This window comes from Accipiter gentilis, chromosome 31 (assembly GCF_929443795.1).
Source record: "Accipiter gentilis chromosome 31, bAccGen1.1, whole genome shotgun sequence".
Lineage (NCBI taxonomy): Eukaryota > Metazoa > Chordata > Aves > Accipitriformes > Accipitridae > Astur > Astur gentilis.
Window position 1 is genome coordinate 6399037 of NC_064910.1, and position 15183 is coordinate 6414219.

The 15183-nt window shown below is 40.1% G+C and overlaps 1 protein-coding gene across 1 annotated transcript in view; it reads right to left on the reverse strand.

Annotated features, from left to right (window-relative positions):
• Window positions 1–4335: 4335 nt before the first annotated feature.
• Window positions 4336–15183, reverse strand: part of SLC9A2 (solute carrier family 9 member A2) — a 34382-nt gene continuing 23534 nt past the window's right edge. The window contains exons 7-12 of the mRNA XM_049834373.1: window positions 14104–14174; window positions 12508–12669; window positions 11825–11921; window positions 10797–10928; window positions 8873–8963; window positions 4336–6759 (exon numbers count right to left, since the gene is read on the reverse strand). Of these exons, the coding sequence (XP_049690330.1) occupies window positions 6389–6759; window positions 8873–8963; window positions 10797–10928; window positions 11825–11921; window positions 12508–12669; window positions 14104–14174 (924 nt within the window). The 3' untranslated portion in view covers window positions 4336–6388. The remainder of the gene's footprint in view (window positions 6760–8872; window positions 8964–10796; window positions 10929–11824; window positions 11922–12507; window positions 12670–14103; window positions 14175–15183) is intronic.

The following is a 15183-nucleotide window of genomic DNA, read 5'->3' on the forward strand; positions in this document are numbered from 1 at the left end:
TTTTTTTTTTTTTTTTTTTTTTTTTAAGGAATAGAAATAAAATGAAGCGACATTCCAGGTCTATCACTTTGTGGCTGTGTTTTTCCCCTCTTCCTCTGCTGAAACTAGGGCACAAAACAGAGTTGGTCAGCATGAAGTGCAGATTTTATTTTATTTTTTTTCAAGCTGTTCCTTAAAATGATCATTTGAATCTATGTACTTTTCACATAAAAGACACAGGAGCCAAGGATTCAACCAAGACATGGCTTGACAGTGAATGAAAAAGAAGTAAAAGAAAATGGATAACTTAGCAGTTTTGAGATGGAGTGCTTAAAGCTACTGTTCCTCGTGCCTGGAGACCACGTTTGGATCCCCAGTGTTGTCTCTTAGTTGCCATAACCATGCAAGTTCAGAGACTGATGAATAAATGACATCCCTGCAAATGAGGAGCTGTGACTCCCCCTTTTAAGTTGTGGGAGGAGCAGTTGCAGCCATTTTTGGCTTCAGTCTAGTGGCTTTACTGAATTAGCAGTTTCTTGAATCCAGTGGTGGTATCTGAAGACTGTAACAAAACAGAGATCTGAGTATGGACTAAAGAGAAAGTTTCTACCTGCAAATTACTATAAATTAAGATTTTTCTCTTGCTTGCTGGTACTTTAGTTTTGGGTTGGTTTTCTTGGGCTTGTAGGCAGGGTTGGTTTTTGGGATGGTTTTTTTTTTTGCTTTTTACCTTTTGAAAGTCACTTTTTTAACAGTGACTACTTTTCTGACCTTTATGATCAGCTGATGTTGAAGACGCTGTGTATACAATATAGTAATTTATTTCTGTAAAACAGCTGGTAGCATATATGTACTGATTTTGTTGCTTTTAAATGATGAACCAAACGTAAGATTTATTCCATGTTGATGTACGCTGCATACATTTGAAGAGATCCTTTATAAACATACCAGTTCTGCAGATTTGAGTTTCTTGTCCTCTTTTCACTGAATTTACTCATTGCAGCACCATCATAGAGGTCAGTACGATTCTCATTTTCTGAGAACAGGTTAATTATTGAGCAGATAATGCAGCAACAAAATGGGACAAGCGTTGCTTACTAACTGGCTTGCTCATTACTTCAAGCACTCTATAATGTCATCACGTTCTAGCTGATGGGAACCTCTGTGGGTCTGCTCAGGTGCTGCCAGCCCCCATTTGGTTATGGGTGCTGTGTAATACCCCGGGTAAGTGATGCTTTATAGCTTAGCGCTTTGGGATTTGAAAACCCAAGACTTGACTGTGCTGTTATTGCTATAATTTTGAAAACTCATTCACAAATATCATGAATCTTCTAAGGGAGTATATTGGAGCCTGAACTTTGAGAATCAAATGATTGTGAGTGGAGCTCAGTCTTTCTCATAAAAATGAAAAGAGTTTTGTAGAGCTTGTTTTAAAGGGAAGTCTTGAAAAATATCTGGTAACTTAACAAAGAGAAAGGAAGCCAAATTTCTAGTTATTTTAAATCCTAAATTAGCATCAAAGAATTATTTTTGAGATGTGCTACACAATAGGAACTGCTTTTCCATTCTGTCAAATTTGTAATAAATAGGAGGTCTTAGATATGAAAAATAAATGAACTGGGGTATTTAAAATGCCTTTTACTTTTTGTAGCAAAAAAATCTTTTTGAAACAAAACCTGTGGCAATTAGGGTCCAGTTGTTAACTAACAAATATAAACCCGAGCACGTTTTAGATCATGAACCAGTGAGACTCACCAAAGCAGGCAGTGTAACTATTGCTTTCCCTTCTGCAATCTTAGTCCCTCATATTTTGTCAAATCTCACAGGATAAAAAGGCTTCCAAAGCATGTCAGTGCTGTGTGGGAACTGCATCAGTGTTTGCCGACTTGGGAGAGGAATGATGCTAACCCAGTCTCCCACCGTGTTGTCCTATTAGAAGATCTACCACCTGCAAGAAGAATTCTTCTGATGGGCAAGATTCTCAAGTGGCTCAGCACAGTATCCAAGAGGGACAATTTTCTGCCCCAACTTTGATTTAACTCCCAAATGCTAAGGTTCCTTCAGCTATTCAGAGGAGAATTAAGCTGCCACGTGTTTTGGGTTTGTTTTTTTTTTTTTTATAAGTAGCTCCCCCTTTAGCTGGTTGTCTGATAAATAGAGGGAGATGAAACTCTTTGACTTGATAATTGTAAGACATCTTTCTCATGGTTGTTCACACAACCGACAGTGTCAAGTACAGCTGCAGGTTTATCTAGAAGGTGCAAGTTATATCATGATCTACTAAAATAAGGGATTAAAAAAAGGACTGTTAGTCCTCCTAGCTCTCCCGGATTTAAACAGCATCTGAATCCCGGCAGTGTATGACCTCTCTGTACTCTGTCCTAAAGGAGTTCCTCCTTCTCATGCTTGGACTTGATACCCCCTCCAATCTCTGGTTGGCCTGGCTGGGGCTGGGTATTGCAGATGTTTTAAGCATATTCAGAGCATATTTTTATAGGTGCGGAGCTGTTGTAGTACAAAAAAAAAGCATTCCTCCTGCCAATTTCAAAATCCTTCCTCTTTTCTTCAGGAGCTGGGGTATGTTGGCAGAACTCAAGAGAATTTTGGAAACAGTGACCAGCTGGAGCATTTATTGCAGCGTCAGCCTTCAAGTGTTGCTGGTGTCTGGAATTGGTGGACTTGGCATTTCTTGAAAAAGGTGGTGCAGGGTGCAGTGTGTTTGCTCCCAGAGACGCCAAGATACTCTTCGTAACAGCATGCATGTTATTTTGGCCAAATTTTGAACTTTGTTTCTCCATGTGATTTCTATGTGGCTTCAGTGGAGAAGGATATTTTCAAGTTTCTAAATTGTTATGCAGTATGGTTTTCTTTTGTCAAACACCTGTGGTTTCAGTGGAGCTTGCATTATACTTTAGTACCAAGTAGGACAGCCCTTAAAATTTTGCCTTTTATGGCAAATTATTCTCATTTTCTCTTTCAAATATCTGCTTAAAACAGATAACTGGATGTCTACCTACTCTCTAAGCCCTTGCTATACGTACTTTCTTATCCTATTTACTTTCAATTTATAGACCTCTCAGCAGCTGAAGGGGGAAAGAAATGCTCAGAAAACCCTAATTCAGAGTGCAACATATATATTTTCCTACTGTCCCTAAAACTGGACAACTGGACATTGTGCTTCCTCACCAAGGCAGTAAAATATCAATACTACAGAGTGTACCGGGGATCTGGAAACAAAAAAAATTGTTTGTGGATTTGGCGAGTTTCCCAGTCACTGCTGAAGATGCGGTTTCCTGAAAAAGTGAAACGCATGTTCCCGGTCAATACATGACTTTCCCCATCAGGTGGTGCTCGAGGACAGATTTATTGGGCACTTCATTCTCCAGCAGACAAACTCTCTTTGATACAACATGAAGGAAACGTCTCCTCTGCAAGCTAAAGGTAAATGGGCCTTTTAGAAAGATCAAAAAGTGCTATTGAACTTGGTTCTCCTTTGCAGGAAAAGGAAAGAAAAGAAAAAGAAGATAGGAATAGAAAGATCAAAAAGTGCTATTGAACTTGTTTTTCCTTTGCAGAAAAAGGAATGAAAAAAAAAAAAAATAAAAATAAGAAAAGGCAAACCTCTGACCTAAACCAGAACAAGAGTTGCCTGAGAAGGGCAACCTGGGGGACAGCTCTGTGTCACCTGCTGCTGTCATTGCTACTGAAAAGGAGAACACCCAGGAAAGCAGTTTCCCAGAGGCGATGAGGGTCTGACCCAGCAGCAGTGGAAAAGAGCCTGAAAAGGGTGGGAGGAGCAGGAGTGAGGAAGGGAGAGAGCACTTGCGAGGAGAACAAGAGTCCCAGGAGATCTGTGATTTCTGCTTCACAGCGTAACCGTGCTGGAGATCTGCCTTGATGCTTTCTATTCTGCGGGTCTCAAAGTGCTTTCAAAAGGTAACAACGTGCTAGCGTGTTTTGAAGCACCAAGAGCTTAAGACCATATTTCATAAAGATGACCTCCAACTGGATGCGCTTGTACGATGGGGCATCCTCTTTTAAGTACCAATGATCTGAGCATGCCCTGTACTAACGGACAACCAGCAAAGCAGTAAGGTTCCTGAAGCCTGCATTCATTATTTAAAACTGTGCCATAAAAAATGACACCCATTTAAAAAAAACAAAGGCAGCTTTCCCCAGGTACAAGCTAACTGCTTGGTCATTTACCAGCGCATGAATGAGGAAGCTGCACAGGGAGTAAACTAAATGTTGATGTGCAACACTTCACATTTATTTATTTGGTCAGATTTCAGATGGGCCTGATACAAAACACCTAATCTAAACAGTCTGATCTGCAAGGAGGATGTGGTTTCAAAACTTCTTCAAAACAAACTTCAAAACTTCAAGGCTTCTTTCTTATTCAAATATGATCCCAATAATGCAGTGACAGAGTACTCACTGACAGTTTTACTGACGAAAACATATTTTCCTGTTGAAAGACAAATTCAGATTTTCTTTTAATGCTTGCTGGTTTTGTTTGAATCCAGTTTTATTTCCAAACAGGAGATGATCATTAAAAAATAGTTAAGTATTGCCTTCCACAAAAACCATTTGTTGAGAATAGCCATGAACATTTGACTGAGATTTCTAGGGTCCACATAGCCATCCCTCTGCAGCTTAGACTTTGCATTTGACACACAGCAGAAACTTCCATAGCTGGAACAGAGGAAAAAGACTAAAAGACCTGTGCCAATAAAGGAGTTTAGGAAGGTTTGACATTTCAAATACATACATGAAATAAATACTTTGGTAAAGCTGTTAGAAGAAGGAAAGTCTTAAATCCCCATTTATAAAACTGATTTAGCAACCCCCCCCCCCCCCCCGTGAACCTCTGAAAGAAATCTACCCTGTGATTTTAAAAGGAAATTGTTTTTTAATAGTTCTTTCAAAACAAGCTTAAATAAAAAAAAGAATCTTATTGCCCACAGATGTAGAAATGTGCTAATGAAAAAGAAAAGTTATGATTTCACAGTGTACATTCTTCAACAAAAGTTATCAATCTTGTAACAAGTAGAATGAAAATTATTTCTGCATTGTGCTGAAATGTGTATCTGTGCTAAAGCAAGCTCAAAACTTAAGACAGCTTAAGTGGGACAGAAAGTGCAAATTCCTGAGAGCTACAGTTAAGTATCATTTATTTTAATGCACCCTCCCTTCCCATATGCACTCAAATGGCAGCCATTTATGCTAGGATGAAGAAGTCCGTGTTTCTTATGGGTGTTATTAAGGTGCATAGTGACTTCAACTGACTCCAGGGCCCTGCTGTGCTACTTTTCTGTACAAACAAATCAAACGGAACATTTTTCGTTCCTTGGAGTGCATAGCTCAGACAAAAGATTATCTTCCCCCTTTTACAGATGAGGAAACAAAAGGAAAACAAGTTGACCAGGGTCACAAGCGTGAGTAAACAAGCTTTCTTGAGTCTCAGTGGTCCCTGCCTCAAACAGGAGACTGCTCACATTGTCTACGTGTAGCACTCTGCAACTATTCTACTGCTGTGTTTGCACTGCAACAAAGAAACTAAGGTGCAAAAAGCAATTTTGAATAACAACATTATTTATCCGCTTGAAGTTTTCTCTTTTTAGGGCTTCTGGTGTCCTGCTAGGTGCTCTCAGCTCTTATTGACATTAGTGAAAGTCAAGGTAATTCAGATTTCCTTTGGCGATCCTCAGTACCTATCAAAGGTAGCATATTGCCAAAAATTCAAAAAGCAAAAATTCAAGCTATTCAGGTCTCGTCTCTGTTGCAACTCCTTTCTATAAAGTGTATTTGCAATTCTGCTCCTACAGCTTGTTCCTTCTCTTCTTCCTCCTTTTTCTGCATCACAGCTCTTCGAACAAACTGGGCTTCAGGAATATATTTATTCTTCTTACAAAGTCTATATGATAGGTGCATTGTGCAATTTTCAGTGTTACTCATATTAAAGCTCTGGTTAAAACAAGTATTATTGGATTATAAATAAAATCTGAAATGATATAAAAAATTTTTAAGAACCCATTCATCACTGGACCTTCAACAATGATTTTCAATGGATAACTGGGTATTGAACCTGCATGACTCGGTTCCACAAGAGATAATGTGATAAGGCACATTTCCATCCTATCTTAATAGTGGAAATAATGTAATTAAAGCATTGCCATAAGTTATTTATAAAAGAGATTAATTTTTCTTATGTCTTCAGCTTCGCAATTGCTCCAGTATTCTTTTCACTCAGTTAATGACATTGACTTTGCCCAAATGGAAGTGGTTAGATCCACACTGAGGCTTGGTTTTGTTTTTTTTTACTGGATCCCATATTCTGAGCAGATAGTTTAGAATCCTAATTCAATACGTCCATGGTTTATTACCAATAGTCCCCTTTGTGCTATATTCAGTATGGCTGGTTCTCAGGCTTATTTCTCTGCCTTTCCCCTTGGGATGCCTGCCTAACTAACCGTGGTGGTGGCACGGGTCTAGCTGAGCCGTGGTCTGCAGTCAAATCTTCCCTGCTCAAAGTGCCAAATCTTGGTCTCGTCAGCAGCGGCTGCCTGAACCCAATGGACGGCTGAGGCAAGGCGCTTGGCTCCTGCTGCTCTCCTTGTCCAGCCTGGCTCCCGTCAACTTCGTTCTTCCACTCCACCCTGAACTCAGGCGCTGGCCTCTGCTGTCTCAGTCTCTGGTCTCTCAAGATTTTCCCTGCTCTGGGTCTTAAATTGAGCACCGTGGTAGCGGCATCCAACTCAGAGTCACTGCTGTCGCCCACTGTTAATTGAAAACAAAATTTAAATTTTAGGCGCAGAGTATTACTCTTTCAGGAGTATTCAAATAACAGCACACTGAGCACTAGCACACTTAGAAGAAACTTTCCCCGTATTTCCTAAATTTGGTGCTTTCTGATTAGACCCGGTAACAGACACTTAACTCTGCTAGGACAGAAGATAGATTTGACTTCCAAACATCTCTCCCCTCAGAGTGATTTTTAGAAAGCCCTCACTCAGCTTCTCCTTACCCACCAAGTGCCCAAGTGTTTGAGTTGGCATTTCCCCAGTTCTGGCTCTGGACATGGAAAAACCTGTCTCTCTCTGAACTACCTGGGGTCTAGTCCCTGCTTACGTCCACGCAGGATACAAAAACGACATTTCTCACCCCCACATCCCATGAAACCTAATCTGAGATGCATTTCCAGAGCACAACATGTACAGGGGCTCTAGAGAATTGACTTTGGAAAAGGAACGTCAATAGTCCATGGAGCAAAGGCTCTCCAAGGTCAATGTACAGATGGGAGGAAACCCCCTGTCCTTAATACGCCTGAATATAAGATATCAAAGAAAATCCACAGGGCAAATCTCACAGGTTGCAAGGGTTGCAGACTCCTTCACCCCCTCACAGCAGGGTAGAAAATGGTCAAAGGAAAGCTGGCACAATCCTTCAGGGAATGCACTTAAATGATCGTTATCAGGTAAACCAAGCTGGAAACTTTCTGGATGTGTACATGTACCTATATTTTCCCCAGCAGCCTTCTTTTAAATTGATTAACATCTTCATCAAAACTTGAACACTTCGGTCATTTGATAATCATTTTAACAATCATTTATGAATGCCTCGGATTTGTTCTTACACTTAAGTCAGATAGGAAGTTTTAAACATATCAAAGCACAGAATTGTGTATTGTGCAACTGCCGTAAGAACAACTTCCATTAGTAGGCTACGTGTCATTTCTTTTAAAAAGGTGAGGAAGGGGTCAACAAAATATATCAGCACTTCATTGTCCATTCACCCAGATAATTATATATCAAGGAAGGTCTTCATCAGACTGTGTTTGCAGGCTTTTTCTCCCCTAAATATGTCAAATAATATATTTTTTGACAATTGAATAATCTGGAGGCACATTTCCTTTTTAATTCTAGGTGACAGTAGGTGACCTCTGCATACATAACTACAGAATAAAAGGCATCCTACATTCAGGAGAGCAAAGATGTAATTATTAACAGACAAAAACATGGCCTATTGCTAAATGAATTTTGAAGAGTGGGAAACTAATTGGGGTAGGGATCAGGACATTTTAGTGACTGTGCAGAGATTTAATCTTCCCAGCAAGAGATCTTGATGGTTGCTTGTCATGAAAGGAAATGCTCCTGAGCATGGTATAAGCATGGTAATGCAACCGGTAATAATTTAAAGTAACACAGAGAATTGGGCAAAGTTTTCACATCAAATTGTTGTCTTCCTCCAGATTTTTTTTTTTTTGTTAGAATTCAAGAAGGCAAATATAAAACATCTGTGAGTTTAGGCAGAAGAAAAAAAATAATGACATTTTAGTTGTAAATCGCAGCATTTTGAGAAGTTCTTAATGAGATTCATAAACCAGACCTCATGACCTCTCTCTGGTTTGGTTCTCAGAGCAGTGTCCTCTACCCTGACCCCAGTGATAAAAGAAACCAAATATGCTTATAATCCAAGAGGGAGATCGGGACATTATGGAATAAAGACAAGGAGAATGAGCCATGGCAGTGTTTCTGGTGCAGAAGTGCTTCAGGCTGCTGCCTGCTCACATGAGGAGATGTGCTGGGAGGATTCTGCCACAACAGCATTTGAGCTGAGAAAGCCCCACAAGACTCTGCTTGCTGAGGTATTTCTCTACACTCAAATACCTACTTCAGGACCCACTGCTTTTAATGCTCTAAGAATATCCAACACCTACAAATATGCCAGGAAGGTTATTTACCCTAGAATGAAAGCAAGTGGATGTAAAACTTTTAATATTTATTTGAAAATTAACATGCTGATTTCTCTATGTCATCCCTAGAAAAACCTTCCTTCTACATAGGCAAAATGACTGCAGCACAGTAAGAGACAGCAGAAAAGTTTTCATTACCTCTGGAAGATGTTTTGTTTCTCACTCGTAGCTTCTCTGGGAGTTTAGTGTTTTTAGGAAGTGAAAGGAATCTTTTTGTATTTGCAGCTGCCTGTGTGCAATGAAATACAAGAAATGCTAAGTTACTGCAGACTGAAATACCTGCATAATATATTTTAAGATACATGACTGAGGCTTGAATGGGTTTATGTAGCTAAAGGGCTGGAGAGTAGTTTGGGATTAGCTAATATGTGACCTTTTACTACACACTCAGGTTAACGCTGACTGCTGGTTGAGGTCTATGTTAACTAAGGTAAAAACTGAGTAATCTCAAGCAGCTTAATCAAAGGAAAGTCTGGTGATATGTCCTCTGAGATCGAAGTTAATAAATGTATGCTCTCTAACCTCAACCTTACCTGTAGAGGTTTTCCTAAGGCAGGCAAACGCTGCAAGCATGGCATCACTTCATGCAACTCCACTTTGAAACTTTTTATTAGTCAGCCGCAAAAATTAGGTTGAGACTGAAGCTCTGGCACAAGAACTAATCTGTATTCTGATCCTGCAAGCACTTTATACATATAAATGACTTTATACAGTTGACTAGTCACACTGAAGTTGATGGGGAAGTTAGGCACCAGCGTGATCATTTACCAGTTCAGGGCATAAAATCCTTGTTTTCCCAAGACTAAGCTCGAAAGGCCCTGGGAGCAGAGCACACCTCATACTTCCTGGAACATGAGAGGTACTTTCCAGGACAGGTTGCTTTATTTTAAAATTCAAAAGTTTCTCAAGGGCATCCTTTCTTACAATGTGTTACCACGCTTTTTTAAAACCTTTACAGTCTACCAGCTCTCCTCTGCTTGTACCCTTCATTGCTGCATGCTCAAAGGGAACCTGAAAGGAAATTTATTTTCCATGAGAGATTTTTCCTCTTCAGATAGTGTTGTGCTGCTCAGGACCACTACACTTCCCTCTGTGGTGGATTTATCCAAGGATAATTATTTTTAAAATTATAGCCTGTGCATTTTAAAAAGCTGTCAGACACCCTGTTTCTCTCCCTGCCCCAAAAAGTCTCCATCCTGTTGAGTCTCTTCATTATTCTACCTAGTAAATCATTTATTTGTATGACAAAGACAACATACGTAACTGTGGTTGAGAGGGGAAAAAATAATTCAGGAACAGACTTATTGTCACAATTAACACCACAGTAGCCCTGCTAATGATCACAAATGAGATATAGCACTTTTTGGAGACACCATTCCATCCTCAGCTGCTGAAGGAGAACTGTATCAATGAAAACAACAGTCACTAGGTATTCCTGTAACATGAAAATACATGTTTATAGGATGGTTAATTTCCCTGATACCTAAAATGGGAAGGTGATTTGGGGGATCAGCCTCCCTGCTGAAATCAGTGTGCTCCATTCAACTATGGTCTGAAGTTCATAGCGAAAGTATTGCAGGATTGCCTCAGAGAGCCAAGTATTATTGTGCCACAGCATTTCTTGTAGGCAGAGGGGGTTTTCCTATTCTGTGTCAAAACCTGAAGTCCTGACTACATTTTATGAACACTAAAGAGCCCACAACATTTTTCAAACAAAGAGCTCACTCTAACTGACTCGATGAGAAGTTCTCTTTCCCATATTTTGGAGCATACTGTAAGTAGTTTGTCTATCTCAAAGTCATTTTTGACCTTCATCATCCACGCTTCATCAAAATACTGATAGAGAAATCCCACTCCTGTATCACGTTCTACAAGATTGAAGCTTTGCTGGAGGGGTTAACACAAATTAAGGAACCCATGGGTGCAGCTCAAGGCGGGATTTTATATGTGCAGTTGTCTTCCAAATTCAGGATTTATTTTTTCTGCATTTCAGAAGATTTTGTTCTGCATGACATTTAGCTACAAAGAACTGCTTTCTATAAAACAACCAAAATTCAAGTACCGGTGTTTCTCTTGACAGGCTGTTCGTTTTCCTCAGGCTCTCTCTAAGGCTGTGTCGGCGACGGATCAGAATTTCTTTGGCCTGCTTTTCGCTTGCATCTGCAGCCAGGCTATGTCGGTTATATGACATTGTCTGAAATATAAAAACAGTGGTCACATTCTGAAAAGCGTAACGTCAAATGTGTTGAACTACATGCACATTGCAAAAGAGGCTTTTTGCTTTAATGTTTTAATAAGCATCATAAATCCTTGTGAACAACACCACATTGCAGATGATTAAGAACAAGAACGTTAATTATGCCAGCATTTTTTTAGTCATCTGCTTCATAAGCACCTGTTTTGGTTTGGTTTAACCTGCTGATATTTATAATGAAAGAGAAATTGGAAGAAGCTGGCTTAATACAGTGTTTACCCCCACACTGTACTAGCTCAGTCAATACATCAACAGAGGACGCCCATTTGAAAGCGATAAGATGAGTCACCTGGGGGGAAGTCATTTTTACCCCCAGCAAGCTGAAGCTTGCTCCACTTTTGAATGTTTTCCAAGGGCTCAGGCATTCAAACTACTTAGCCACAGGAGGGTAAATGTGAAATGTCCTTTTGCTTTTATTTCACTCTTTTTCCAGCTCATCACCTCTGCTCTTCATACAAACAACTTCACAACTGGAGGCAAATGGGAAATCTAATCCCATATCATGAAGCAAGCAAAATGCTGATATAAGTGGACAGTGTTGGGTTGAATTTGCACCTGTGGTCCTTTGTAAATAATGTAAGTATATTGCAGGCAATATGACAGAAACATTAAGCTTTATCAATAATGTAAGATCAAGTAAGCTATTTACATAAAGGAGTATGAATATGTTGCTAAACGTATGCTAGGACATGGATTCATAGGCAATAGAAGTAAATAACTGCTTTCATTATTATGCTATGGTACAGCAGATGTATAAGCCCAAAGATATGTTGGGAAGGTAATCAGTATATTCAGAGAGTAGTGGGATATTTAAGTATGCAAAACTTCATCCTTACTCGATGTCGTATTTGGTAGAGATTCTTTGTTAATATTTCCCGCATGTTTTCCATTTCAGTGGGAGAAAGTGGCTTTATCTTTCCTTCATGATATTCACTGTGGTAGGATAGAAGAAGGAAAATAGAGGAGAGAGAGAGGAAGAATGTTTTTATTTTTGTGATTGGGAATTACATTCGAACTACTTCCTTTCTTAGAGCTGGAAACAACATTTCAAAACAACCGAGTAACAGGTGAAAACATTAACATGTAGGAATGAAATCTTGATCTCATTTGAGTCAGTGGTAAGGCTCAAAACTCAGTCACCAAAATTTGATATAAATGACATTCAATTGTAAATTTGATTAAGGTACTTTTCAAAATGCTCCTCAGGCTTCACCCATAGCTATTTGCAGCAGATGGGCAGGCACTGGCTCAAATCCAGCTCCGCTCTCCATGGCAAATCAATGTTCCCGTGAGCAGCTGCCCTTGTAAAACTGCACGCTCTGGACAAGCACAGCTCACCGAGTGCTTTGTGCATGAGCTGCAGGCAAAACACTCCTGTTTCGTATCTGCCCTCTGTCCAGGTGACATTTGCACACACAGTGTCCTAAGTCAAAGTGATTATCCTGCCTACAGACTGGGCTGTGAAATAAACTACATGACCCAGCCGGAACGCTCGGCTGCACTGGCATCGCTTGCTTACCTGAGAGACACTGACGATGGGACCTTGCTTATCATTCCGCTTTCTGCCATCTCAATGGCATGTTTGATTTCCAGCTTCTTGTATAAAGAAACAATGCTGGATTTGGGCTGGTTCTCCCGGATTAGAAGTCTTCGCAGGTATTTATTGTCAAACTTTTTAAACCTGTACGTGAGGCAAACCAACCCAACCAGTTAATTTTTACTGTGCATAGTTAAGGAAAGCCAATATACTGTAGCAAATGCAATTGTGAAGGAGTCTGTTCCCTGGGAATGTGTCTGTTCATATTAACAACCTGCTGCTGAGTAAAATAAAAAAAGGGTCGAGTTCATCTTTGCTTCAGATGATAGACATTCTTAACCTGTGTTTTGGTTAATATGTTAATAGACAGTCTCCCTAGCAGCAACTTTTAACTTTTAGGTATTCTGTGTTATTAGAAAATATTATTTTTAATTCTCCATTTTCATCGAGACAAAGAGAACATTAAATATTTACTGTAATAACAAATAAAAGGTCTAAATTTGCACCGATTGCTTTTTCTTTGAAATTTTAGCCTGCTCTTGTAAAACTTTGGAAATTCTCCCTTCCTCTACAGAAACTGCAACCCTCTTGGATGCTTAGTGAAAAAATATTGATTACAGCTGGGGTGATTTTGTTTGTCAGAAAATATTTTGCCCTCCGGCCACTCTGAAATTATTCTTGATTTTGGGTCTGAAGGTCCTGAAAAGGTGGGACCCCCCTTTGCTCCGTAATCTGTTCATTCAAGATCCCACGCAGACTGGAGGAGAACCAGGCTGAGTAAAGGAAAGCTGTACCCATGTCATGTCAGGAGAGTGTCCTCACTGCATTGCCCTCAATCATCTGAGAGGGCTCTTCCCAGCCCGTCCTGCTGGTGCTATTCATCTCTGTAATAAACACTTAAATTCTTGTTGGAGCAGTGACTAGAAGGTAGGAGAACAATGCCCACGCTTTGGGACTAAAGGATTTGGGTGTAAAAGAGTGCGCTTCTGAGAAAAGGGAGTTAGATCCAAACTGATGATGATGATTCAGCAGCTGAATTGAAAACATAACTTACTCAGGTATTGCCAGTGGTAATCTTCTTAACAGACGCTAAGTCTTAAATAATACCCTCAAGAACTGTGGAGCTGCCTGCCATTAGGATCTCTCATGCGCACCTCATGCCAGCTAGCGCCTTGATCTTGCTAGAGAAAGTCCCAAAGCTTTTCTATGTTTCCCACGAAATAGGGAACTAACCCCTCACTTAACACACACAGCAGAGACATACAATTTGCAGGAGGAAGGCCGGGTGGGATGAAAGGCTCGGAAACAGTCAGAACCAGGGAGAGGACACGCACCCTCAGAAGGTACCATCCTTTACCCTGGGATCAGAGGGCTGCCTTTCTTCCCAGCTGCAGCTTTTGTTCTACTTGCTTGTGGTTTAGTAAAAAGACATTGTTTTGCTGCTTTCCCTTTGTAACCCACACGTTCTAAAAACAACCATCTGCTCTCAAGAATAAAATGCTGAAAATGAAATATGATGCCCAACAGCCTTCATTCAGCCTCTCCTGTGTAACAAAGAGTTTTAAATGCCATTCTTACTTATCTCTCCAAAAGTTGTGACCCCAGTGTCCACACACATCTTCAATTCCCGTCTTCACATGGTCAAAGAACTGAAGGGGAAACGTTGGTTCATTACACAAACTTTTAGATATCACTTGGCTTGCCCTCAGTCATTATTAGTTTCTAACTTACTTCAAAACAGAAACATCTAGTCAGAATTCAGGACGATGCTTCAGTTTCACTAAATGCAGTCTAACCAAACTCAGAGACAGACTCTGTTTTGTTCCCCTGAAACTTCCTTAGCTCACAGCCTCAGAAGGACAGAAGTTAGTTCCTAATTTCCTCAATGGCAGTCTTGCTCAGCTCCTGCCTGAATCTGTAGGTTTTTCCCATATTTTCACTTCTTTTAAGTTCCCTGACCATTCAGGGCTATGCCTGGGATTTCTCCAGGGGCTTCCCCAGGCCTGACAGTGAACCAGGCAGGACTTTGTGGCGGGGAGAGCCTGCATGGGCAGCAGATCCCCACATCAGCACCGGCCCCTCGGGATGCACAGGACAGAGCTGAGATCCCCAGCATCAAGTCCTGAGCTCCCTATTTTAGGGAACTGTGGTCTAGCCTCACCTCAAAGCATCCTGATCACCTAATATTAGAAACACACTCTTCCTCAGCCTCTTATGAATTACAAAAGAGTGAATCAGTTCAGCTAAGATCTCACTTGATCCCCAGAGGCAGCTTGTTTGCTCAGAATTCAAGTATCATAAAGGAGAAATACATTCAAGAATATGAATGGCTAATAAACTGCAATAATTGGAGACATACACGTACCAAATACAAATCCATCAAGAGGCTGATGATGTGAGAGTTAAGTAACTTTAAGAGCGTGTTTAGGAGGAGTTTGCATTTGTTTAATTAGACCTACTCAAATGCAATGTAGTATAATTAAATTGACAAAGTTTTCCTAATATAGCCAAGTTCTAAAATGACATGTATCTCATATGTGAAACAAACTACAGAAAGTTAATTTACCTCAAGAGGTGAACGATTAAGGTGAAGACTTCAAAATAATGATACGTGATAATGCTAATTTTGGTAACTGCCAAAGGTTTAATATAACCTTT